Source organism: Gracilinanus agilis, chromosome 2 (genome assembly GCF_016433145.1).
Source record: "Gracilinanus agilis isolate LMUSP501 chromosome 2, AgileGrace, whole genome shotgun sequence".
In the NCBI taxonomy this organism is placed as follows: domain Eukaryota; kingdom Metazoa; phylum Chordata; class Mammalia; order Didelphimorphia; family Didelphidae; genus Gracilinanus; species Gracilinanus agilis.
This window is the reverse complement of record NC_058131.1, coordinates 451372972-451400852: the sequence shown is the minus strand read 5'-3', so window position 1 is coordinate 451400852 and position 27881 is coordinate 451372972. Positions and strand designations below refer to the sequence as shown.

Here is a 27881-nt window from a genome sequence, read left to right as displayed (position 1 = left end):
GAGGTGGGGGGAGGGAGGTCTGGTGGTACCAGTAAGTCTCCTGGGCCAGGGAGCCTACAACTCCAGTATTTGTTGATTTGGGACAGCCAGGGATATGGGATCCTGAACTGAGATGACCAGTCAGTTTCCCTGCTATCTACAGACTCCTTTAAGGTGAGGAAGGAGGAGCCCTCCTTGCTGGTGAGAAACTGGAAGCCCACAGGAAGTGAACCTAGTTCATTTCCTGAATAAAATGGATGCCTGGTCTAGCCCCTCTGGAAACCAGTGATAACTATCCTCCTCCTCAGCCCCTGGCTCTGGTTGATGATATGAATGAATCACTGATACTCTCAGAATCAGGCCAAGGGGTTTATTAAACATGAGGGTAAACTGAGGGAAGAGGGTTGAGGTCTGGAAAAGCTGTTGTTATGGGTGAACAGCTAGTGCTGGCAGAGGGTCTCAGAAGGTAAGATCAGGCTGAGGCCCCTCAGCCAGGGATAAATTCCACTGCCCTGATGTAGAGTGGTCAACCAGCTTGATAAATGAGGGTAACGATTTGGTTTAGGGGTGTTTTGGCTAGGTTAAACTAATTTTTCCCACATTCCACCTCCCATCAAATCCTTCCTCCTGGGGCCCAAGGGGAAGTCCAGGGGTAGCTGGATGTCTGGGAGAGGTCAAGGAAATCAGACCCCCAGGTTGGTTCTCCAGGGATATTTATAGTCCCAGCTTCAGCGGTCTTTTCTTGAGACCAGGGACTTGCTGGGTCAAAATTCCGTTCCCCTAACTGCCAGGATTGCTTCAGGTGATTTTGCAAATGCAAGAGATCTTACATCAATCCTGCATTACAGGAATTGTCCTCTTACTCTGGGTCTTCAGCATAAATATTGTCAAGTCACTGGCCCACGTATTGACAAGAAGAATTCCTCTACTAATAAATGTTATCTTGTACAGAGATCTGCCTCAGTTTACACTGATGTTACAATTCTATTGAAACACTAGCAGATTTTGAAAATTATAAACAACAAGCTATTTCAACTTAAGACTTTATAATGGCTTAAAACTATTATGATATACATTATAAACAAGAGAAAAGCATTACAATGCCATTCTGCTTATAATGGCTATGATTGATTTACTTCTTGGAATTCAAGTACTTAACTATAATGATTCTCTTCTTTTGATTGCCCATCATATCAATGTAGATTTGCTTTCAGGATTTGAAGAAGTATGTATTTTTATTTTATGTTTAATTTTTTGAAACTCTTACCTTCTGTCTTAATATCAATTCTTAAGATTATAAAGCCGCAGGGGCCAGGCAATTGGGATTAAATTACTTGCCCAGAGTCATACAGTCTGAGGCCAAATTTGTGTCCAGGTCCTCTCAACTCCAGGCCTGATACTCTATTCACTATGCTACCTAGCTGCCCCCAAAAGTATATTTTTAATGAAATATTTTTCTGTGCAAATGTGTTTTACATAACATCTGTGTCCCTAAAACATTATATCCAAACTTCTGGATTTCAGGTCACAGACTTTTGTAGTTGAAACAAGTCTTAACAGTCTACTATTTTAATTTTACATGCTGAGGCAGACAGGTTGAATTAACCAAAGAATCAGTGTCAGAACAAAGACCAACACCAAGGGAATTTGACTCCCAGGAGTGTTCTTCACACTAAAGCACACAGTTATTTCAAATAACCTTATAATAACTCAATGATTTCAAGGAATGCTGTGTGAAACCTTTTAGTCATTTGGACAATCACAATTTATCTGATTTTATTGTTTTTGTTCTTTTTTCCCCTCCCCATTGGTACCAGTACTTTCTAATGAGGTAAAGAGTTTACACTAATGGCTTCTTAGACTTTCAGTTGGACAACTTTACATACCTGAATGAGGAATAGTCATTCTATGATCTCTATCCCATGGAGGTGACAGGGATCCAGTATCTGAAGATGCTCTGTGGGGATCAGATAATTCTCCTCTCTCATTGGTATTCTGATAATCCAGAGGATGCCCTGGTCCTCTTGAACCTAAAAAGAGAAACAAATTAAATGTTTTGTGTAAATACAAAAAATGAGTTCTACAGAATTTAAATAGTGGACTTCCATGGAAAGGTTTACTAAATAAATAAATCTTGAATTGTTAGGACAAATAGAAAAAAAATTTATAAGGTATGAAAACTTGTGTCTATTAAACCAATTTTCAGGGTGCTATTTTGTACTATTATTTTTTCAAAGCTGCCTAAGTAAAATCAATGTACAAATTCAAACAAAGCAATTTGAAGTTTTAAAAAATGAAATTACAAAGGAAAGATTTCTATAAAAATAAAATATTGATTTCTATAAAAATAAAACATTCTCTGTTTCAAGTATGGAGATATAAAAATAGTGAGACTGGTTTTGTGAAGTTTGCCAACCTTGGGAGGCTCCATAACATATTATAAAAGTTAATACTGATGTTCCTTAAAATATATTTGGAATTCCTCTTTAGAAGGAACTGTATGAATCACACAAAAAAATCATAGAAACAAAGGATTCAAATTTATCTCTTTTATAGTTAGTCACATACTTTTCCTCCCCTCTCCCCCTCCAAAAATATTACCAAGCTTTACCACCCACCTTATTCACCAGACTTGATTCCAAATGACTTTTGGTTGTTTCCAAAAATTAAATCCAGCCTCAACGATTTGAGGATATTCAAAAGAAAATGTTTCAATCAAAGGCAGCACTGTTGGAATAAAGGTAGGAACCTCCTACACCAACTATTATGAAGGGATTAAGACTCATTTGGTATGCTTATAAAAGCACAAGTCAAATACTTTGGTAAAACCTAATCTATTTAATCTCAAATTCTATAGTAAAATTTCAAGTTAAAATTTCTATGTTCTAACAGAAATGCTGAGAAGTAGGAAAGTATGGTAGCTAGAGGATTATCCTTATAGTTAGGTAGACCTAGATTTAGGTCTGCTTCTGACATATGCTAGCTGAACAAGGCACTTAATTCTTAGTGCCTCAAGGTAGTTTCTCAGACTAAGTTATAGGAGTTCACTGTCTCAATGAAATTACAAGGAAGGAGTGGGAAAGAGGCATCCATTGAGGAATGGTTGAATAAATAATGGTACATGAATGTAACAGAATATTATTTTGCCATAAGAAATAATAAAAGTGGTTCCAGAGAAACCTAGGGAGATTTTCATGAACCAACACAGTGAGAATAACCAGGAGAAAAATCTGTACAATAACTACAACAATGCAAAGAAAAACAACTTTGAAAGACTTAAGAACTATAATTAATGTAATTACCATCCCCCATCCTAGAATACTGGTGATGAACTACACCAGAGAGGTCAGCTCAGGCCAGAAGAGCCAACTGGTCATTTTTCAATGTGAGTATTTATAGCTCAAAAATCAGCAAGCACTACATATCAGGGCTTGAATTATTTTTTTGGTTGATTATCTAGACTTAAGAAACTAATGGAAAAAAAAGTTAATAATGTAGATTACACTTAAAAGTGTATCCTGTGTATGTTTCTGTATGTTTCCCAGAGAGCTGTTAGTAACATTTACCAGCACACTACTGTATGCTTCTCCTGACAGAGAAGGAGGTAATATACTCAAGGTGCAGAATAAGACTTCTATTTTGAGGAAAATGGGAATTTATTGGGCTTCACTATGAGTATCGTTTCCAAAGGTTTTGCTTTTATTTTTAATTGGTAGGAGTAGACATGAGGTCAGGGTAAGGAGAGAGGAAAACAGAGATAGAATTTTTTTTAAATGCAAAGAGAAGGGAAGTCATAAGGAATTCAGGCAAGTAGGGTAGCTTTGAAAGTAACACATTGAATATACAGTATGATAAACTTAAAAAGAAAAGTAAGCGCTATGTAGTAGAGATTCAATTTCATGTACATCCATCTTGTTCTATAATGTATATGGAAATACTAATTTTATTTCCTGTTAAAACATGAGTCCTGTACTTTGTCAAAGACCTTTAAATCTATAGCTATAATCATGTAATTTTTTTTAAATTTTTTGTAATAATATACTTCAGTTAACAGTTTTTCTAATATTGAATGAATCTTGTATATATTCATGGTATAAACTAAGTTGGTCACAATGTGTAATCTTTTAAACATGATCTTGTAATCTCTTCACTAATATATTTTTATGATGATATTCACTACAGACAATTAGCCTATAAGTTTTTCCTCCTTTGTTTAGGTATTAGAATATTTGTCTCAAAAAAGGAATTTGATAACATCCTTGCTTTCCTTCATTTTCCATACCCTTTATGTGATACTATATAATTAAAGGTTCTTTGAGTATTTGATAAAATTTACCCGTAAAATCCATCTGGATCTTAAAGCTTTTTGTTTTGTCCCTTAGGGAATTCCTCCATTGTCCAATTTCTTTTTCTGAAACTGGGTTACTTCCATCCTCTATTCTCTAATTTGGGGAATTTTCTATTTTTGGAAGTATTTATTTATTTCATCTATTTTATACTTATTGGCATGTAGTTGGGCAAAATAATTTTTAGTCATTTTCTTTATTTTATCTTCAGTTGTAAATTTTCTTTTTAGCAATTGCCAATTTGGTTTTCCTCTTTTTAAAATTAAATTAACTACCGATGTGTCTATTGTATTAACAGTTTAAAAACAGCTTCTAGTTTTATTTATAATTCAATGTTTTATTTTGTATTTTGTTTCTTTTCTTTGATTTTTAGATTTTTTTAAATGATACGTTGTTTTGCAATATGTTGCTTTTCAATTTCTGTTGCATGCCTTATTCACTGATTTGTTCCTGTTCTCTTTTGTTGATGGGTTTAACAATATTTTTCCTGAGAACTTTTCTGACTGCATTCCCATAAGTTTTAGTAAACTGTCTTATTGTTGTCTTTTTCTCTATTGAAATTATCTATTAGTTTTTTATAATTTGTTCTTTTCTCCATCATTCTTTAGGATAACTTGTATTTTAGAATTAACTAGTTGAGTCTTTTCTAAAGTTAAAACTAAAAAGCTGAAAATTTTATGTTTAAACATTTGGCTACTAAAATATAAGAAAAATATATAAATACACATACACGCAAATATTTCTAAAGCAATTAAGTATTAAGTAAGTGCCTACTATATGCCAGGAACTAAATGTATCCTATCTTTGTTGAAATGCAAGTCCCAAATTCTTACCTTCATCCAAAAAAAAAGGACAAAAATAAAATAGGTAATAAGACAAAGTAAAAGGAAGGAAAGATACTTCACCAGTTCTTTAGATGGAAACCAAGAATAGAAGTGTTATATTTAGAAGGAATTTTTAAGTTAAATCGATAAGAACTAAAAAAAAGGTTTTAGTCCTTTTCAATCTTACCTGTAATTTTTGTGATTATTATAACATCTAATAATAAAAACTCATACAGGTAATCTTTAGAATTTGTATTATAAAAGTTATTTAAGGAGGAGAGAAATCAAAGGTACTTATTGATTTTTTCATTCTAAATATTCAGTTCATTACAGGCAGTCCATAATTTACTGTCAGTCAACTTCCTGCAATCTCTTTTCATAGCATTCAACCAATTTTACCCATGTTAATATACATAATACTTACATCAGACAAAGTTACATATCCCAGTAGCTGTTGGCTTTCTGAGAGGCTCCAAATTAAAGCGTAATTACCTACCTAAGAGACTCATAGTCCCTCCCTATGCCCTGCCCAATAAGGTTATTTTGATGTATTTTAAAGGCATGTATGCATCGTGCAATATTAGGGTACTAGATAAAACTATTAGTGTTGACAGCATGGCAATTTAAGAAAGCAGATGTTTTCAAGGCACAAAATGAAAAAATCTCACAACTAATCTACACTTATGCTTATCAAAGAAGGGCAAAACACACACACACACACACACTCACACAAATTAGTTCTTTATAACACAATCAAGTGGCTCTAAATTGTCTCTTAACACTCCTTAAGGATGCCTGTCAAATATCTTCAAGGAAATCTTGATTTCCATGACTCTAATGAGAGTACTCATCTCATTTGTTGACAGTAAAAAAAAAAAAAAAAAAAAGAAAGAAAGAATTATGATGAGGATAAAAATTCTTCTATATAGTATACTATGATACTATATCACATTAAAAACAAATTTATGTGATTGGTTACTATGTTTCCCTGCTTAAAAATACTCCAGAATGCCTTATCCTATAGAACATATAGCATTTTTAACTGATTAAACTGATAGTTTAAAAATATGGCTAGGAACAGTTTTTGTGGTCATTTCCATAATAAGAAGAGGCTCAAGTCCTTTGATCAGGAGTGTAACCTTTTCATATAACCTGTTTTTATGGGAAAATAAGATTCAACTCATGTCATTCAGACTTAATGGCCCTTTTCCCAGGAATATAACCCACTGTAAATTATAGGACTGCCTGTACTTTCCAAATATTTATATTACAGTTCATTTTTAGGATAAGTTGGGATGAAGAAAGGAATGGAAAAATCCAGAGTAATAAACATGTTTAAGCAATATACCTCTTCCTCCTCCCCCTGGAAGCAAAGGTGAAAGTCTGAGTGGACCCTCCAACAAAGTTGGAGGGGAGAGAAAAGCTCTCATTTCTGGTGAAGGCCGACCCATTGGTGAGGGTCCATATGGGGAATGCTCTGGAATAATTAAAACAACATATTTAAATTCAGTTTCAGTAACTACACTGGATATAGGTAGAATCTCATTTTAGTGAGTACCATTTAAAACATTTATTCCATATAATAAAGAAATTTTTATGTCCTAGTCTAAAGACACTGCTTTGCTAATAGAGATATAATGATTTCTGAATGAAAAATCCCATGTACAAAAGATGTTCTCAAATTCCTGTCCATTTAATGATGAATCTATTTAAGAAATGTTGTCATTTAGGTAAAAATTATTTGAATGCCTATTCTCTAACTGTATTAGTGATGTTTTAGAGTTTTATTTTTGAAAAATTTAATGATTTTTTTTGGTGGCTGATCTAACTCCATTATAAAATGACAGGGCTCAGTTCTGCTGAGACAAGCTCTGGAAAACTATGAGTTGTTTTAGGGAGATTTTAGGTTTTGATGGTAGTAAATTAATTGAAACACTAGGACTTATTCTGGTCTGGTGATAGGGCACTGACTTAGGAGACAGAAGACCAACTTCAAATCTTATCTCTGATATTACTAGTATTACAAAATGAAGCTCTCTGAGTCTCTGTTTTTCTATCTGAAAATTAGATATAATACCTGCATGACCCACCTCAAAGAGTTCAAATGTGACAATGTATATAAAGCACTTTGTAAGCAAAATCTTGTAAACATATTAATTAATAATATTGTTATTTGGGGCAGCTGGGTGCCTCAATGGATTGAAAGCCAGGCCTAGAGATGGGAGGTCCTACGTTCAAATTTGGCCACAGACACTTCCCAGCTTTGTGACCCTGGGCAAGTCACTTAACTCCCATTGCCTAGCCCTTACCACTCTTCTGCTTTGGAACCCACACAGAGTATTAATTCTAAGATGGAAGGTAAGGGTTACAAATAAAAAATAAATAATAAATAATATTGTTATTACCAGTTTAGCTGGTAATTCATAAAATAACCTGGCAGTTAGTGTTACCTGATGGAACCTAACCAGAGTTTTAATAGTTTACAAACCTAAATGGCTCAAGAAATGATTCTTTACCTCTTCCTCCCCAAAAAAGGGAAAAATAACAATACTCTAAAACATCACAAATACCAGACTTTAAAAAGCACATCAAATTGTATTAGAAACATCTTGTATCATATTCCAATAGTGTTAAAAGCAGAAAGGCAAAGCAGTTATTTGACGTTTAGGGAAATGCCCCTTCACCCTCAAGCTAAGCATTTGTTTGAAATACAGAGTAAACATAAATACTAACAAATACTAACAAACAACAACAGTACAATGCACTCTTACTAAACGCTATAACAATACACTTCTATTTTAATGAGAAATTTAAGTTTATCTTTAAGATTTTTAAATGATATAGCTTCAAGCTTTTTAAAATGGGATTTCACCTACATGAAAGTAGATTTCTTCTCATTTTCTTGGGCATTAATTTTAATTCAGCAAAAACTATTTGGAAGATGTGATATGTCAGTTTAAGATTATGTACTCTTCCAGAAAAAAACATACTCACTGGATAAATACATAATGAACAAAATTATAAGATGAATTCCTAAACTGCCAATATTCCCAGAAAAAAAACCATTTCAAAGCAGACTTAGTATAAATAATTATGTCTTTTCGATACTTTATTTTCCAGGAACTTAAGCTATAAAATTATATCCTCTTACAAAATCCCTTTGAGATGCAGAGAACCAAATACTCATGTACAGAGGTAATAAGAGTGCTAAGACTAGAACCCTGGATTTTGAATCTATAGTTTCGATGAATAATTATATCATGTTTATGCTGCTACTATCCAATTAAGAATAAAATCTGTTGAAAAAATATAAAGGAAAAACCAGTACCTCTGCTAAACGATCTATTTGGAACATCAAGGGCATAAGGCTCTTTTTCTAAGAGGTCACATTTAAATTCTGTTTCAGTTAATCTGCAAAGAAAGAAAGATCACTTAGTTATAGATTAAACAGAGCATACATATTTTCAAGATGAATGCCACTACCCAGTACTTAATTTTTCCCTTACAGAATCACAGCACTTTGGGAAAGGAAAAGGTGACTCTTACATCATGTACTGTTCATTTCCCCACTTGTGCTTCTTTCAAGGTAGAAGAAGAACACCAGGGAGGTTCAAATTTGACGGTGTTTTTGATTCTCACAACTCTATTATCATTAACATCAGTTATAAAAATGGTCTTATTTTCTTCCTCATATTTTTATATGAAATAGGAGAAATACATATATATCTCCTAAAACAGATGGGACGGGGCAGCTGGGTAGCTCAGTGGATTGAGAGCCAGGCCTAGAGACGGGAGGTCCTGGGTTCAAATCCAGCCTTAGACACTTCCCAGCTGTGTGACCCTGGGCAAGTCACTTGACCCCCATTGCCTACCCTTACCACTCTTCCACCTATAAGTCAATACACAGAAGTTAAGGGTTTAAAATTAAAAAAAACAAAAAAACAAAAAAACAGATGGGAAGCAAGGGCTAGGCAACTAGGGTTAGGTGACATGCCCAGGGTCACATAGTTAGAAAATGTTTGGAGCCAGGTTTGAACCCAGGCCCTCTCAATTTCAGGTTTGGCACTCCAGCCACTGTGCTTCCCAGCTACTCCAAAAATGGTCTGATTTTCAATTTTCAAGGAGAAAGAAATCTTATCAGCCACCAAAAGAAGGGAGCCAATTTGATCTGGATCATAAAGCTAGGAAAAGCTAGACCCAGAAACCAATTTTCCCAATGTCTAACCTCACATTCTTTTTTAAGGTTTCAAGGTTTGTAATATTTTTTAATTGTAATTTTTTTTACAATATGAAAGAGACTACCAGAGAAGCAGGCATATAAGAATGCTTCTACATTGAGGACTCCATAAATTATTAACAACAGTATAGAAAAAATAGAATAATCACAGTAGATACCCCTTATAAAAAGGGACATAATTATTTAAGTTTCACAAAACAAATATAAATTAGGTTATTAAAGCAAAGTACTAGTGTGTGATTCAAATTGAACTTTACAAAAACATTTAATTAAATTAATTAAATACAATATTTTAACATAAGCTTATTTCTACATCTTGTCCTTTAAATCTCAATTACAAAAATCCAATGTAATCTTTAGCTCAATGATGATTTTAACATTGTTACCCATGATATTACTCATATATACTCTATTATGACGGACATAAGAGTTTCAAAGTTGAGATCAAAGTTACAGGTCCCATCTAGTCTAACTCTCCTACCCAAATCATGATTTATGAACAGTCTAACAGTATATCTGGAAAAAAAATAACACTTGTCTGGGATAATAGTTATTGTCCTTACCACATAACATTAATTTATTCTCCAGTTTTACTGTCCATTTCCCCTTTATTTTATTTTGAAATAATGCTAAGTGGTATGATAAAAACTAGGGAGAAGGGAAGAAGCAGACAAGTATTCTGAGATTATGTGTTAACTTGAAAAATCCCTCATGTAATTGATTCATACATGTTATAAAGTTTAATCTTATTTCTATTTCCTTTGCATTTTATATTCCTTAACACCCTCAAATTATTACACTAAGTACAACTCAGGAATAGTTGCTTCCATATAGTATTTTTAAAAATAATAATATTTTATTTCCCCCCAATTACATGTAAAAACAATTTTTTAACATTCATTTCAAAAATTTGAGTTCCAAATTCTTTCCCTTCCTTCTATTCCTCACCACTCCTTAAGATGATAAACAATCTAACATAGATTTTACATAAGCAATAAGGTAAAATAATTTCCTATTTTAGTCATTCTGTGGAAGGATCTCAAACAGAAAAAAGAAGAAAATGAAATATGTTTTGATCTGCATTCAGACACTATGAGTTCCTTCTCTAAAAGCAAATAGCTTTTTTTTACCATTCCATATAGTATTTAATAATGATCTTACTATGATTTTATTTTATTTTTTACAGTTCTTTGGGTATTCATACTTATTAGTCAACTGCACAAGAATCTGCAAAAGTATTAGAAGTGACTATTTGGGAAAGAGAAAGTAAGAAAAGAAACATAAAAGGAAAGGTTTTCTCTTTGAAGACAGGAAAATTCCTTTTTAAAAAGTCCTTCCTCCACTCTCCAAACTTTGTTTCTCATTAAATTTCTATCAGTCTGTTTTCCATTTCCCAAATCTCCTAGTTTTTGCTACTACTGCTCCACCCTTCATGCTGGTTTTATCTTTTTCAAAATCTGAAGAAGGTGCCACAGCCAAATATATACAAATCTCTTTATCTAAAAAAACCTCCAGGCTCAGTTAATACAGTAATTGGGCTTTTCACATTCCTTTTCAAATGGATTCATTGACGTATTCACTAAATTCAATCTACAATTAATATGTTCCTTATTTAAAGCAGATAAAATACCTAAGAAACATTTTTTCGGAGGAAGAATAGCTATGCAAGAAAACCCAGACTGGAGTAAAACACAATAATTTAGATAAACATAAGAACACAATGATAGAGATTTGAAGGTCCCAAGAAACATGACACATCACTTAGTAATACAAGTTTTCCCACATAAACAAATTTGACCCTAGGCTTCAATGATAAACAATTCACTGATGACATTTACAAATAAACATACATAATAAAACCTTACATAATTTATATTTAGAATTAACATGAAACATAGTCTTAAAAGAACTGTATCTGTGGCATTTTTCTTCAACAATGCCCAAATACAAAAGTGAGTTAAGCACTACAAGATTATGAAAATAGTTCTTATATTTTAGATCATGTATATTTATACTATTTACTGAAAAATATATTATAGTTCATTAAAAAATACTTTTTTTTTTGTATTTGCCAATTTTTATTTTTTTTTTGTTTTTATTTATTTGTTGGTTTGGTTTTTTAAACCCTTTTAGACAGAAGGGTTAGGCAATGGGGGTTAAATGACTTGCCCAGGGTCACACAGCTGGGAGGTGTCTGAGGTCAGATTTGAACCTAGGACCTCCTGTCTCTAGGCATGGCTCTCAATCCGATGAGCTACCCAGCTGCCCCCCTAAAAAATACTCTTAAAATTTTAACTTAAAGACACCAATTGCAAGTGTTTATGCTATGAAAAAGTTATTGAAGTAGCAGCAGAAAAGAAATATGGAAAAACAAAACTTTTAGGAAAATGGCTAGAAAATCTAAACACTTTTCATAAAAGCATAAAAAAATCTCAAAAAAATATTTTTAAAAGGCAAAACATACAAAACTGATTAAAAAAACCCAATAATTCCATCTAGACCAGTGATGGGCCTGTGGGCCTGTGATATTGGAAATTTGGGGGTCCTTTAACTAATTTTGAGGTCCCTGAGCTAAACTTCCTGTGGACATTTAGGGCTCTTTCAAACTACATTTCCCATGATCCAACTGGTTTACTCTCTTACGTGGTGATGTAAAACAGGTGCGTAATAACATAAATAGAAGGATAAATAGTTAGTGCCTGGGTTGGTACTTCCTCTTTTCTGCATTGGGAGCAGGAGCCACGATGGGAGGAGGAGGTAACAGGGCACAACTTTCAAACTGACTCTTAACAGGCACGTGGCTTTATTTTTCTAATGGATACCAATAAATCCTTTAAAACCATAATTTTTTTTTTAAAATTTTAAACCCTTAACTTCTGTGTATTGACTTATAGGTGGAAGATTGGTAAGGGTAGGCAATGGGGGTCAAGTGACTTGCCCAGGGTCACACAGCTGGGAAGTTTCTGAGGCCAGATTTGAACCTAGGACCTCCCGTCTCTAGACCTAGCTCTCAATCCACTGAGCTACCCAGCTGCCCCCAAAACCATAATATTTTTAAATCTATCCTTTTATATCCATTTTGTTTCTTACATTAATGGCAACCACTTGAAGTTTGGAGACATAACTCTCAATTTTTCAGAAAGCATAACAAGCCATGCTTCTGCCATGATTTTTTACCCTGCCCCCACAGGCTGAACTCTGAGAGCATTCCAAATCTTCTCAGGAGCTGTGGCCCTGCTCTTGCAGTTTTTGTGCTTTTTTTTTTTTTTTTTTTTTTTTTTTTTTTGGCCATTTTGCTCGGTTCTTTTGAGCAACTTTTTGAAAGGGGAAAGTAATTTTTTCCAGAAGCTTATTCCTGCCTGCCCTTTCTTACATTCTTGCTCCCCATGGCCTCAGATCCAGCTGATGCAGGCAGCCCCCGGCCCTACCACCCCCTCCCTTGTGGCGAAGCTGTTTCTGACCTTCCAGCCCAAGTGTTGATCCCAGATCCCAGCTGCTCCCTGTTCCTGCCTTATATTCCCCATCCCTTTGGATGCTGGACCGCTGCCTGAACTCCTGCTAATGCTGCCGTTGCCGCCAACCCCAGCTGCTCCACCTGAACTCTAGCTGTTGCTGCTGGTGCCAGCTGCCACTTGAAACTTGGAAAGTATAACCCCACTTTTTTTTCATTGGGAACAGTCCTTACTTAGCTGCTCTGAATGTGTTTCCTCCTAAGCATTAAGGACTTTTAACTTTAAGGGAGCTTCTCCGCCCACGAGTCCCTCCATGTGTTTTTTTCAAACCTGATCTAGCCACTTGTCTACACACACACACACACACACACACACACACACACACCTGCTCCACATGGGTCCCCCAGCCAACAGCTCTTCCAGTCCTTACCCCAGGATTTTCCAGTCCTTATCCTAGTTGGCTTCCATGCTCTGACTTTGGGGGAGGGGATTGAGTTGGCATGTGGGCCCTAGCCTACCCCAGTTCTGGGATGTTTTTTTCTTCCTACCATTCCTTGCAATTATCTTGACTGAGATTCAGGGGAGAGATTCACCCCCCTACTCATGCTAGCCATTTGGACCAAGGAAACTTAAATAGAACTTTTAAAAGTCTGGAGGTAAAATTAGTAAGCCTCCTCAGACTCCATGGTTTTTTGAAAGTCTCTGTATCTTATTGTATTTTGCTGACTGTTTTATGATTTAATTTTGTTGTTTTAAGTTCATATATTATTCTGATCAATATCTTTCTGTTACACTGATTCATTTTAGCTAATGTGTTTTTGGCTGCTAGATAAATTCTGTTTGTGATTTTATTGTAACTCCTTAATAGTGAATAAATTTATTCTGATTGGTAGAAAGGTGTTTTTTTTTTAAACTAACTGCTTGTAATTTGTCATTTGCTTATATTTCCTGATTTCTTTAAGGTTAAAAAATTTTTTTTTAAGTTTATCTGTACTAATCTAATTCTGTTATATGATTCTTTATCTGTACCATTTACCTATGATTTTACAGAACAACATATCATTGTAAAAGACCATGAACATCTTACACAAACATTTTTTAAGTTGTAAAAGCCCATAAGTCCTATTGCCTTAACAGTTTTTATTCTATCTTGACAATTGTATACAACCTTGAAGACTATGATGCATTAAGAATTTAAATTGTAATTTTATAAGAGCTCTTTAAAACTGCCTTTAGGATTTTATAGTAACTTCTAAATGGATGATAGGTTTATTTATTTATCTATTTATAATTTAATTTAATAATAACATATTATATGTCATAATATATATAATAAAGAATGTTGTCTTAAAAGGTAGAGAAAACAAATGAAGTTTCCTACCCAAACTTTTTTTTTTTTAAATGTTTTTTTTTTTTTTAAACCCTTGTACTTCGGTGTATTGTCTTATAGATGGAAGATTGGTAAGGGTGGGCAATGGGGGTCAAGTGACTTGCCCAGGGTCACATAGCTGGGAAGTGGCTGAGGCCGGGTTTGAACCTAGGACCTCCTGTCTCTAGGCCTGACTCTCACTCCACTGAGCTACCCAGCTGCCCCTCCTACCCAAACTTTTTATATATTACACAGGAAACCAAAAAGATCTGCATGCTTGATATTTTAACTCTTTATTTTAATTTACTTTCTCATCAGAAGGATCTAGAATTCCTGGTGATATTTTAGAGCCAACAGGTTTTTAATCAGATTTTTTTTTAGGCTGTGCCCCACAATTGGGAATATCTCAGCCAAGGTTGAATGATTTACTATACCTGTTGAATTGTGACAAATATACATTTTTAAACATCACAGGGAGTGGTTATAATAATGGGTTTGTTTGCTATTGTCTTTAAATGTGTTACTGTAATTTTGGAAAATGTTAATACTTTATTTGAATTGCATTATGAATCTGCTATTTTGTAAAAGTCATTTACACTCACAGGAGTTCATGGAAAAGCTTAACGGAAAATGGATCTCATTTTTGGGTGAAAAACTTTTCACTAATTCTAAGCTATATATTTTTGATTTTTAAAACATTCTTTTGGGGGCAGCTGGGTAGTTGAGTGGATTGAGAGCCAGGCCTAGAGATAGGAGGTCCTAGGTTCAAATCTGGCCTCAGACACTTTCCAGCCATGTGACCCTGGGCAAGTCACTTGACCCCCATTGTCTACCCTTACCACTCTTCTGCTTTGGAGCCAATATACAGTATTGACTCCAAGATGGAAGGTAAGGGTTTAAAAAAAATTTCTTTTATTATTTTTTCCCTTCTATGTCCAATACAGTATTTGAGTTTTTAATTTTTTTCTTTTTCTCATTTTTTGTACTTAAAGTACATATTATCAATATAAATCTTTTTTATTTTACAGTAATATAAGTTTAATATAAATATATTTGCTATAATATTAATGCATGCCCAAAAAAGCCTTAGTCTATGGAAATCTGCCAATTATTGGTAAATATTATAGGACTGTGATTAATGATTCTGTCTAATTCCAGGATAAGGGAACAAAAGAGCCACAAGGTCAAGGAGACCACCCAGTCCAAATGGGATTGGTGAGAAACTGCACAGTGCCTAGTAGCACAAGGTCAAAAAAGACCATACCATCCAGGTAGGATTGACAGCACTTTCTCATGCCAATACTGAAGGACTTGAACTTAGTGATTGGGGTTTGGGGTTGCAGCTGTTCTGTTATATGTTAGAGGCCAGACTTCCCTGAGTTTCATCTTAGTCAAGTACAAAAGGATTTTTTAAAATTTCTTTTGCCAATTGATTTACACAACCCCATAATTCAGCCAAGTATCCTTAGATGATCTGAGGGTTGGCCTTAACCCTCTTCAGGGAAGAATGTGTTATTAATTCTTCTCAGGGAGGGTGTATGTTTTATAATCAGAATGTCTATATTATAATCTATAATGTAAAATTTAAATTCTTTTGAGAGTAATTTAAGGATAAGAAATTTGCCATCTCCCCAGAATCCAGACAATGAAACTGTTTGGAGAAGGCACCATGAAGATGCCTGAAGAACCTACACTGCATCATGAAGATCCAAAATGAATTTTGGGGTGCAGTTAATTAAACTAAGGGGAGTTGAATGCATTTTTTTAATGTATACTCTTATGCCAAAGGGGACTGCCCCCTAACTGGTTTTTTGTCAATGTGCCTAGCAATCACTGGATCATTGGTTTTGTCCTCTTTTCTGTTTATTCCCAAATTTCTGTAATTTAAAAGTCAGTTATGTTTACAAGAGCTTTCGGAGAGACCAGTCTCCCTCTGCTCTTCAGGAGAGAATGTGATATTAGAAATTTGGGGGTCCTTTAACTAATTTTGAGGTTCCTGAGCTAAACTTTCTGTGGACATTTAGGGCTCTTTCAAACTACATTTCCCAAGATCCAACTGGTTTACTCTCTTACGTGGTGATGTAAAACAGGTGTGTAATAACATAAATAGAAGGATAAATAGTTAGTGCCTGGGTTGGTACTTCCTCTTTTCTGCCTTGGGAGCAGAAGTCAAGATGGGAGGAAGAGGTAACAGGGCATGACTTTCAAACTGACTCTTTTTTTGTTTAGTTTTTGTTTTTTTAAACCCTTAACTTCTATGTATTGGCTCCTAGGTGGAAAAGTGGTAAGGGTAGGCAATGGGGGTTAAGTGACTTGCCTAGGGTCACACAGCTGGGAAGTGTCTGAGGCCGTATTTGAACCTAAGACCTCCCGTTTCTAGGCCTGACTCAATCCACTGAGCTACCCAGCTGCCCCCAAACTGACTCTTAACAGGCACGTGGCTTTATTTTTCTAATGGATATCAATAAATACTTAAAAACCATAATATTTTAAAATCTATCCTTTTATATCCATTTTATTTCTTACATCCCTGAAATGTTCTATCTAGCTGCATGACATTATTCCTAATCTGATGAATACAATGAGTAGGATACAATACAATGAAACTTCGAAAGAGTTGCCTTAGAAACAGACCGACAGATGAGCATTTCCTTCACTTTGGCCCCCTCTTTAAAAAGTTTGCCCATCACTGATCTAGACTAATTAAGTTGAAGCCTGGTGACTGTAGCTGAAAGAGACAGAAGGAAGGTAAAAAAAATCAGGGCAACTGGAATTTTGAGTATAGGCCCTGAAAAAAAAAAAGATTAAATGAAAAGTCAAGAATCCATTTGTACCCATCATCTTCTCTGCCTCTGAGACAGGGAAGAAAAAGTAAGCAGACTAGGAAGCTTCAGACCCTGCTTTGTCAGAGTATATATTTAAATTTCAGTTGACAAACCAAAATCGTCAAAAGCAAGCAGCATGTTAGCTTTAAAGATAACACTAATGGGGCATCTGGGTAGCTCAGTGGATTGAGAGCCAGGTCAAGAGATGGGAGGTCCTAGGTTCAAATCTGGCCTCAGCCACTTCCCAGCTGTGTGACCCTGGGCAAGTCACTTGACCCCCATTGCCTAGCCCTTACCACTCTTCTGCTTTGGAGCTAAAACACAGTATTGACTCCAAGATGGCAGGTAAGGGTTTCTATATATTAAAAAAAAAAAAAAAAAAAAAAAGATAACACTACTTCAAAAAAAAAAGTGCTTTTTATCTTTTTATGTTTATTACATGTATGCTTGACAGTAAACTATTTCAAGTTTTTTTCAAATATTCTTGATTTCTTCAAAGAATCATGTTTTGAATTTGAATTTCTACAATATGGTCAAGCTCATTTATATCAGATTTACAATTTGAGTTAGAATTTATGGTGTGGCATTTTAGTAATACTAGTTTGTACCTTTTTTTTGAGACCCCAAGACAACTTTTGGATTGTAATGCAAAGGATCTTACTTCTGAACATCTGAACTGTATCTCTCTGAGGCAATAGGTATAGACCACCCAACCATGCAGAAAGACATTGTAATTGGTGCTGTGCAGCCATTCTAAGGACCTCATGGTGACTCCTGGCCTCTGGAAGATCTGCCTCTTATCCAGACTAAGGTCAGAGTCCTACAAATCAGAGAGGCTTGGGAAAGGGACTTCAACATGGAACATAAATTGGAGTTGGGGAAGGACATACAATTCTTTGCCTTGGAACTTCAGGCACAAGAGGTAGCTAGGAAAGTGCTCATACTACCAATGTCTGGCTACATAGCTGGGTCAGGGAAAGCGTCTAGAAGAAGGCCAATGTGGCCAGGGAAGCCTCTGTACATGGTTGGGCTCATAACTAGGTGACCACTGGCACACATGGCATCTGGCTGTGAAGCTGGCCCAGACAGCTCTGGGAGGAAGCTGCTGAGGCCAGCTACATGTGGCTAATGCCTTCTTTTTCTCTAGCCAACTTATTACTTAATAAATAATTATAAATTAAGATACAGTCTCCAAAGAATTTTAATCTTCACAGAGATGAAAAGCTCTTAAAATATATTACAATGTCTTTTTTTTTTTGCTACTCATCATTCCTATTAATATTATATCAAGTTCATAATAAGAACCATTAACATCTGAAAATAAATCTTCTACAGATTTAGGATTTTTCTGCTCCAATATTTCAATATTTTCTTTAGTGGTACCTAAAAGTTTTGCCTATTTTCTTGAGGGGGTTCCTTGGAGCTTGCATTGATGTAACCATAGACAGGTCAAAAATAATATCTTGGGACTGGATATTTTCAAAGTCTTTTGAGAAACTTCTATAACTTGGAATGAGTTTCTTTTTATCCCAAGCCTTTGTTGAAGAACAAAGAATATCTGATCATACTAGGCAGCAAAGGGCAGCCTGTCTTGTATTCTTTTCATCACTTGTCAAGTTGTATCCTGGGTCATTTCTTCTGGAATATGGCTTATAGTATTTGCTATAAGAACTGAATAACAGATTGTGTTCAACAAGCATGTTGAGCAATTGAAGCTTTACCAGAAACGTGTTTAAAAGTGATTTATTTTTTTAAAACCCTTACCTTCCATCTTTGAATCAATACTATGTATTGGTTCTAAAACAGAAGAGTGATAAGGGCTACGCAATGGGGGTTAATGACCTGCCCAAGGTCACACAGCTGGGAAGTGTCTGAAGCCAGATTTGAACCTAGGACCTCCCATCTCCAAGCTTGGCTCTCAATCCACTGAGCCACCCAGCTGCCCTCTTAAAAGTAATTGTAGCTGAAGACTGAGAGAACAGCCTTAAAAGAGTTCCTCTAATATCTTTTTTACCATCAAAACATTTTCCCTTTATTCCCCTTGTAAACATTGTGTTCTGCAGCTATCTCAGCTATTCTGGCTCTGGGCTCCAACTCAGGGAGGCCCCAACTTACAGCTTGAACTCTGAAAACCACTCCAGCTGTGATTCCTAACAGGATCAATCCCACTATGATTCTAAACAAATATATACACATGTGCACATATATGTATATTGTGAACAAATACATAAACAAAGATACATGCATTTGTACATGTATGCCTGGGTGTTGGGTAAACTAAAACATGTGTGCATACACTTGTGCACAAGCACACACAAACACCCTGCATATTAGGCCCAGCTCTTGGTTGACGATGTGTAATTTTCTCATTTTTCAAGTGACACAAAATTCAGTGTTATTAACAAAAAAAAAATCTATCTAAATGTAATAAGCAAAGTACTTACTTTTGTCTGTTGTGAGCATTTTCTTTTTTTAAATCACTGAGATGTCTTTCAGCAGCCCGAGCTGTCAACTTGGAAAAAAGAAAACACTTTTAAAAGTGGTTTTCGGAGTTCAAGCTGTAAAATTTAAAGACATTATGTATATTGGAGAGTGTTGAACTTGGAAACAGGAAGATCTAGGTTAACCTCCTGCCTCTGATGCTTATTAGCTACATATGATGACCAAAACAATCTCTCTGAACTTCATCTATAAAATGGAGAGAATATCTCTCAGGAATGCAGTGAGGCTCAAATGAAATTAAAATATTTTTGTACACTTTAAAATGCTACACAAATCAGTTCTTACTACATTTAATTGTAAAAAATATAATATGCTCACACACATTTAATAATTTATTTTACATTTTGTAATTTTCTCTAACTCTTGATTGCTTTTAAAATCTTTCCTTTCCCAGAGATCTGACAAGTAAACTATTCTGTGTTCACTTAACTTATTTATAGTTTCCCTCTTTATATTCAAGTCCTTCACCCATTCTGAATTTATCTTGGTGTAGGGTGTGAGATGCTGATCTAAACCTAATCTCTCCCATATTGTTTTCCAAATTTCCAGCAGTTTTTGTCAAATAGTGGATTTTTGTCCCCAAAGTTGGGCTCTTGGGGTTTATCATACACTGACTTGCTGATGTCACTTACCCCAAGTCTATTCCACTTCTGTCTTTTAGCCAGTACCATACCGTTTTGATGACTGCTGCTTTATAGTACAGTTTAATATCTGATACAGCTAGGCCCCCTTCCTTCACATTTTTTTTCTTATTTCCTTCATATTCTTGATCTTTTGCTATTCCAGATGAACTTTGTTATAGTTTTTCATAATTCAGTAAAAAAGGTTTTTGGTAATTTGACAGGTATGGCGCTAAATTAATTTGGGTAGAATGGTCATTTTTATTATGTTAGCTTGTCCTACCCAGAAGCAATCAATATTTTTCCAATTGTTTAGATCTAGTTTTAATTGTTTAGAAAGTGTTTTCTAGTTGTTTTCATATAATTGCTGTGTTTCTTTTGGTAAATAGATTCCTAAGTATTTTATATTGTCCAGGGTGATTTTAAACGGTGTTTCTCTTTCTACCTCTTGCTGCTCTAGTGTGTTGGAAATGTATAGAAATGCTGATGATTTATGTGCATTTATTTTGTATCTTGCAACTTTGATAAAGTTGTTGATTATTTCTACAAGCTTCTTAGTTGATTCTCTAGGATTTTTTAAGTAGATCATCATATCATCTGCAAAGAGTGATAGCTTAGTCTCCTCATTGCCTATTTTGATACCTTCAATTTCTTTTTCTTCTCTAATTGCTACTGCTAGTGTTTCTAGTACTATGTTGAATAATAAAGGTGATAATGGGCATCCTTGTTTCACTCCTGATCTTATTGGGAAGGCTTCTAATTTATCCCCATTGCATATGATGCTTGTTGATGGTTTTAGGTATATGCTGTTTATTATTTTTAGGAAAGGTCCCTCTATTCTTATACTTTTCAGTGTTTTCAATATGAATGGGTGCTGTATTTTGTCAAAGGCTTTTTCAGCATCTATTGAAATAATCATGTGATTTTTGTTTGTTAGATTGTTGATATGGTCAATTATGTGGATGGTTTTCCTAATGTTGAACCATCCTTGCATTCTTGGTATAAATCCCACCTGATCATGGTGGATGATACTCTTGATTACTTGCTGGAATCTCTTTGCTAGTATCTTATTTAAGATTTTTGCATCTATGTTCATTAGGGAGATTAGTCTATAGTTTTCTTTCTCTGTTTTTGATCTACCTGGCTTTGGAATCAGTACCATATTTGTATCATAGAAGGAATTTGGTAGGACTCCTTCTTTGCTTATTATATCAAATAATTTGTATAGTATTGGGATTAATTGCTCTTTGAATGTCTGATAGAATTCACTTGTGAATCCATCAGGTCCTGGTGATTTTTTCTTAGGGAGTTCTTTGATGGCTTGTTCAATTTCTTTTTCTAATCTGGGATTATTTAGGTATTCTATTTCTTCTGCTGTTAATCTAGGCAATTTGTATTTTTATAAATATTCATCCATGTCTCCTAGATTGCTATATTTATTGCCATATAATAGGGCAAAATAGTTTTTAATGATTGCCTTAATTTCCCCTTCATTAGAGGTGAGGTCTCCCTTTTCATCTTTGATACTGTCAATTAGGTTTTCTTCTTTCCTTTTTTTTTATTAGATTGACCAGTACTTTGTCTATTTTATCTGTTTTTTCAAAACTTACTAATTATTATTTTTATTGCATTATGATCTCAAAAGGTTACATTTATTATTTCTGCTCTTTTGCATTTGTTTGCAATGTTTCTTTGCCCTATTACATGGTCAATCTTTGTGAATGTACAATGTGCAGCTGAAAAGAAGGTGTATTCCTTTTTGTCCCTATTTATTTTTCTCCACATATCAATTAAATCTAATTTTTCTAGGACTTCATTCACCTCTCTTACCTCTTTCTTATTTATTTTTTGGTTTGATTTATTTAGATCTGAAAGAGGAATATTTAGATCTTCCACTAGTATGGTTTTACTATCTATTTCCTTCTTCAGTTCGGTCAGTTTCTCCTTTATGAATTTGGGTGCTATGCCACTTGGTGCATACATATTGAGCAGTGTTATTTCCTCATTGTTTATACTGCCTTTAATCAGGATGTAATGACCTTCCCTGTCTTTTTTAATCATATCTATTTTTACTTTGGCTTTGTCAGAAATCATAATAGCCACTCCTGCCTTCTTTTTCTCATTTGAGGCCCAAAAGATTTTTCTCAAGCCCTTAACCTTAAACTTGTGTATGTCCACCCGCCTCATATGTGTTTCTTGTAGACAACATATGGTAGGATTTTGGTTTCTAATCCACTGTGCTATTTGCTTCCATTTTATGAGTGAGTTCATCCCATTCACATTCAGAGTTACAATTATCAGTTGTGCATTCACTGACATTTTGGAATCCTCTCCTAGTTCTACACCTTCTTCTTAGACTATTTCCTTTTAAACCAGTGGTTTGCTTTATGCCAGTAACCCTTGTCCTCTTTTTATTTTTAAGGCCTAATGAATTCCCTCCCCCTTCTTCTCCCCTCCCTTTTATGACCTCCCCACTCCCCTGCTCCCCTTGGTTTATCCCTTCTGACTTTCTCAGTAGGGTTAGATAGTTTTATATCCCAATGGATAAAGCTACTCTTCCCTCTAAGGGTTAATTACACTGAGAGTAAGGTTTAAACATTACCTCTTAATGCTCTCTTCCTCTCCTTATAACAGTATTCATCCCTTTCCCTTCCCATGCCCTCTTTGTGTGTAATAGAATATCCTATTTTTCTTATTCCTTCAAGATTCTCTTGGTGTCCTCTACGATTCACCTCCCTCTTTCCCATTCCCATATCATCTTAGACCATTTAGTATTCCAACCTCTCCCTATGAATAATTCTTCTAATTACTATAATAGTGAATACTGTAATAGTGACTAGAGTTCCTTACAGAGAATTATACATAGCATTTCTCCACATAGGAATACCAATAATGAGATCATATTGAAGCCCTTAATGGGGCAAATTTAAAAATATGAGGTTTCTTTCTTTCCCCTCTGTTTCTTATTTACCTCTTCATGTTTCTCTTGATTTTTGTGGTTGGATATCAAACTTTCCATTTAGTCCTGGTCTTTTCTGTGCAAATACTTGGAAATCTTCTATCTTGTTGAATGCCCAAACTTTCCCCTGGAAGTATATAGTCAGTTTTGATGGGTAGATGATCCTTGGTTGTAGACCCAGTTCTCTTGCCTTTCAGAATATCATATTCCAAGCCTTGTGGTCTTTTAGTGTGGAGGCTGCCAGATCCTGTGTGATCCTGATTGGTGCTTCTTGATATCTGAATTGTCTCTTTCTGGCTTCTTGTAAAATTTTTTCTTTTACTTGGAAGCTCTTGAATTTGGCTATTATATTCCTGGGGGTTGTCTTTTCTGGGTCTAGTGTAGAGGGTGATCTATGGATCCTTTCAATGTCTATATTGAGTATGGAGTCCAAATTTCTATTAATTTCTGCTTTTTCAGGAAAACCAATGATTCTCAGATTGTCTCTTCTAGACCTGTTTTCTTGGTCTGTCACTTTCTCATTGAGGTATTTCATGTTTCCTTCTGTTTTACCAGTCCTTTGACTTTGTTTTATTTGTTCTTGTCTTGAGAGATCATTGGCTTCTAATTCTCAATTCTAGCCTTTAAGGACTGGTTTTCCTTTTCATTCTGGTCATTTCTGGTGTTCAATTTGCTTATCAGTTCATTTGATTTCTAAGCCTCACTTTCCAATTGCAAAATTCTGCCTTTTAAACTGTTATTTTCTTGCCAGATCTCTTCCATCTTTCTCATCCTCTTGGATTTGAACTCTTTAATAGCTTGTGGCCAGTTTTCATTATTTTGGGAAGGTTTGGATATGATTACTTGTTTGTTCTCCTCTGCTGTTTGCTCTGTTGTCTGGATTTTATCTGTGTAAAAGTTGTCAAGTGTTACAGATTTCTTCTTGATCTTTCTCTTTTGGGGTTCTAGTCTCTGGCTTGCCATTGTTAGCCCTGCGCCGTCTCAGGTTTATCCTCACACTCAGGGTCTGTCTGCGCTCTTTAGGCTCCTGAGGTTTCAGGTCTAGTTGTTCTCAAGGTCAAGGCTCTTGGTGGTCCCCTTGCTTGTTCCTCTGCCCGAGGGTTAATAGTCTCAGGACGCTGCTTCCACAGTTGTGCACCCCTCTGCACTGGGTCCCCACTCAAGGTCCTTGCCTGCACTCAGGATTCGTGTCTGGGCTTGCGTCCACGCCGGCACTCATGCCTGAGCTCAGGGTCTGTGTTCAAAGTCCACGCGTTCTTTAGCCTCTTGGGGTCTTAAGTCTTGCTGCTCTCAGGAGCAGACCCTGGTGACCCCAGGTAGCTGCCAAGGACTTAATGTGTGCCCCAAACTTGCTCTAACTCTTGTGTGCTGGTTTTGGCACTGTAGGTGGTGTGGGGTGTGGTAGGGGGTTGCTCAGCTCACGTTTTAGTGAGAGCTGTTTCACCCCTTTATATAATTTATATTATATTATATTTATATTATTTATAAATGCCCCGATTCCATGTACCTCCAGTGCTGCGCCCTGTTGTGGGGTCCCTTCACGCCTCTGGATTTGATTTTTTGTCTTCTTGAGGAGTCCTATATGTTTCGGTTAGGAGAGGTTAAGCAGCTGGTTAACCAGGAAGCTTTTTTTTTTTTTTTAAACCCTTAACTTCTGTGTATTGGCTCCTAGTTGGAAGAGTGGTAAGGGTGGGCAATGGAGTCAAGTGACTTGCCCAGGGTCACACAGCTGGGAAGTGTCTGAGGCCGGATTTGAACCTAGGACCTCCCATTTCTAGGCCTGGCTCTCAATCCACTGAGCTACCCAGCTGCCCCCTTATAAACCTAGAATCTTAAGACGTAATCTTACTCAAGTACAAACTTTAGGTACAGGAACATAGATACAAAAAGGCTTGTTTCACTGTTCTTTTCAAATAAATGGCATTTATTGGTATTTTGTAACATGAAGAAAATTAAATTATTTGTGAGGAAATTATTTTCTTTTTTAAAAGTTCAACATGTGAAGCTATAAAGTGGGAAGGAGTAATGTTAAGACTAATTTCAATTCTTTAAGAGAATGATCACATCTTACTGCCTCTAGAAATTATATGGCAGCACTAAATATGAAGAGCAATCTTTCATCACTGTAGGAAACCTCTTCATTAACAGCCACAAGAGACATATCCTCTACCATGAGTTCTTCATTTTGACATACATATTAATACTTCCTAAGACAACTTGACTTCAGCTCCTCAATTTACTCATTTCCCCTGACCTACTTTCCTACTCCACCTATATAACAAGCATGGTCATACTCTTAATCCCACCATCACTTACAAATGCAAAATTTCCACATTAAATAGCCCTGAAATTTCCTTGAATGATCCTAATGTGTTGTCATTCCATCTCTCCCTGTGCCTTGAAGCCCCTAGGCCTTTTCTTTCTCCTTACTATGACCTCCTCAATCCTTCAGTTCTTTCCCAGATCATCAACCTGTACTAGCTACACTCTGCTCTCTTCCAAATCTCAGCTGCTTTGTGAACCAGTTCATCTACACTGTGCTCTTCTCTGCACTCTTTTGCTTCTGTTATCCTACTACCAATATTTCTCTGCTGGGTCTCAGACTTGAATTACTCCTGCCATTTGTTGTCTTTTCTCATATTCATGTATTGCTGAACAAAGCTGGAGAAACGTGCTGACGTGATCCACTATAAATTTATGTTACGTAATTTCAACCTCATTACAGCAAAACAATCATTTTCCACCTCCTTAACTGAATATTACTCATCACAGTAGTTCCTTTAAACCTTTTCTGTTCTCAAACCTTCCATAGCTCCCCATCTCCCATATATCATTGCAAAAAATTGAAGCTATTATTGCCAAGAACTCCCTCTTCTCCTCATCTCACATCACCCAGATGCCTTCTGCCATTACTATCTCTTCTTTTACCCAATCTCACATGAAGAGGTGGCCCTTCTGACCAAAGCAAACTCCTCCAATTCACTGAGTGATTCCATTTTTTCTCATATTATCCAGCAGATTGCTCCCTCTATCATTCCTACTCTCTCAGTAATCTTCAACCTCTTCCTGTCTACTGACCACCTCCCTACTGCCTACAATTGCCATTACCTCCATTTTCAAAAACCCTCACATGATTCATATATCCCAGTAGATATTGTCCCATGTCTCCTTTTCATGGCTAAACTCCTTGGGGGTGAGGAAGATAGGAAAAAGTTGTCTGCTATGTGCCATGTACAATCAATGCTTTCACTTCCTTTCCTCTCATTCTTTTAAGTCTGCAGTCTGGATTCTGATTTCATTATTCAACTGAAACTGCTCTCTACAGTTACCAGTGATCTCTTGATTAACAAATCCTCCTTGTCTAGATCATCTAGGTCAGTGGTTCCCAAACTTTTTTGGCCTATCTCCTCCTTTCCAGAAAAAAATATTACTTAGTGCCCCCTTACAGTTATTCACTGCCCCCAAATGCACCTGTGGCCATCACCGTCCCCCTGGATTGCTGCAGCACCCACCAGGGGGTGGTGGCACCCACTTTGGGAATCACTGATCTAGGTCGTGCTTACTATGGATGAGTGCCCTCCAGAGCACTGTGCTGTGCCCTCTTTGGTTCTTCTTTTATCATATTTTACCTGGTAATCTTGTCAGCTCCCATGGATTCAATTATCATCTCTTTGCTGATGATTCTCAGATCAATTTGTCCAGACCTAATCTCTCTGCTGTCCTCCAGTTTTACATTTCAAACTGTTTAATGAACATTTCAAGTTGGATGTCCCTTATAAATCTTAAACTAACATATTCAAAACTGAATTATTTTTCCTTTCCAAAACTTCCCTTTTTCTCAATTTCCCTATTGCTGTTGAAGGCACCACCCACCTTTCTTCTAGCTCCAACTTAGCTGTCATTTTAACCTCCTCAATCTCACAAGCTCACCCCTCATACCCAATTTGTTGGCAAGTCTTGTTGCTTTGAACCATTGTAACATCTCTCATAAACACCTGCTGGTCTTCTCTGGCACTGTTACCACTCTCTTGCAGACCCTCATCACCTCTCTCTTGGACTATTTCAAATGTCTTCTGGTTGGTCAGCCTATCCTAAATCTTTCCCCACATTAGTTTATCCTCCACTCAGCTTTCAAAGCAATCTTCCAAAAGTGCAGGTTTGACTATGTCATACATACCTCCCCAACCCCAAATCAATCAACTTCAGTGGCTATTATCTCTAGATTCAAATAATCTAGAATCACATCTTCTGCTTGCCTTTTTTTTTTTTAACATTTATTAATAATCATTTTTAACATGGTTACATGTTTCATGCTCCTATTTTCCCCTTCACCCCCCCCACTCCCCCCACCCATGGCCGACGCACTTTTCCACTGGTTTTGTCATGTGTCCTTGATCAAGACCAATTTCCCAATTGCTGGTGGTTGCATTGGTGTGGTAGTTTCGAGTCCACACCCTCAATCATGTCCGCCCCGACCCATGCGTTCAAGCAGTTGCTTTTCTTATATGTTTCCTCTCCTGCAGTCCTTCCTCTGAATGTGGGTAACATTCTTTACCATAAATCCCTCAGAATTGTCCTGGGTCATTGCATTGCTGCTGGTACAGAAGCCCATTACATTCAATTTTACCACAGTATATCAGTCTCCTTTCGCTCTGCATCAGTTCCTGGAGGTCTCTCCAGTTCGCCTGGAACTCCTCCAGTTTATTATTCCTTTTAGCACAATAGTATTCCATCACCCGCATATACCACAGTTTGTTCAGCCATTCCC

General features: G+C 36.0%; 1 protein-coding gene across 1 annotated transcript in view; it reads right to left on the bottom strand.

Moving 5' to 3' along the window:
* MIA2 (MIA SH3 domain ER export factor 2) overlaps nucleotides 1-27881 on the bottom strand; it is a 176023-nt gene that overhangs the window by 31090 nt on the left and 117052 nt on the right. Inside the window, exons 22-25 of the mRNA XM_044664782.1 lie at nucleotides 19477-19544; nucleotides 8478-8560; nucleotides 6498-6626; nucleotides 1866-2009 (exon numbers count right to left, since the gene is read on the bottom strand). Of these exons, the coding sequence (XP_044520717.1) occupies nucleotides 1866-2009; nucleotides 6498-6626; nucleotides 8478-8560; nucleotides 19477-19544 (424 nt within the window). The remainder of the gene's footprint in view (nucleotides 1-1865; nucleotides 2010-6497; nucleotides 6627-8477; nucleotides 8561-19476; nucleotides 19545-27881) is intronic.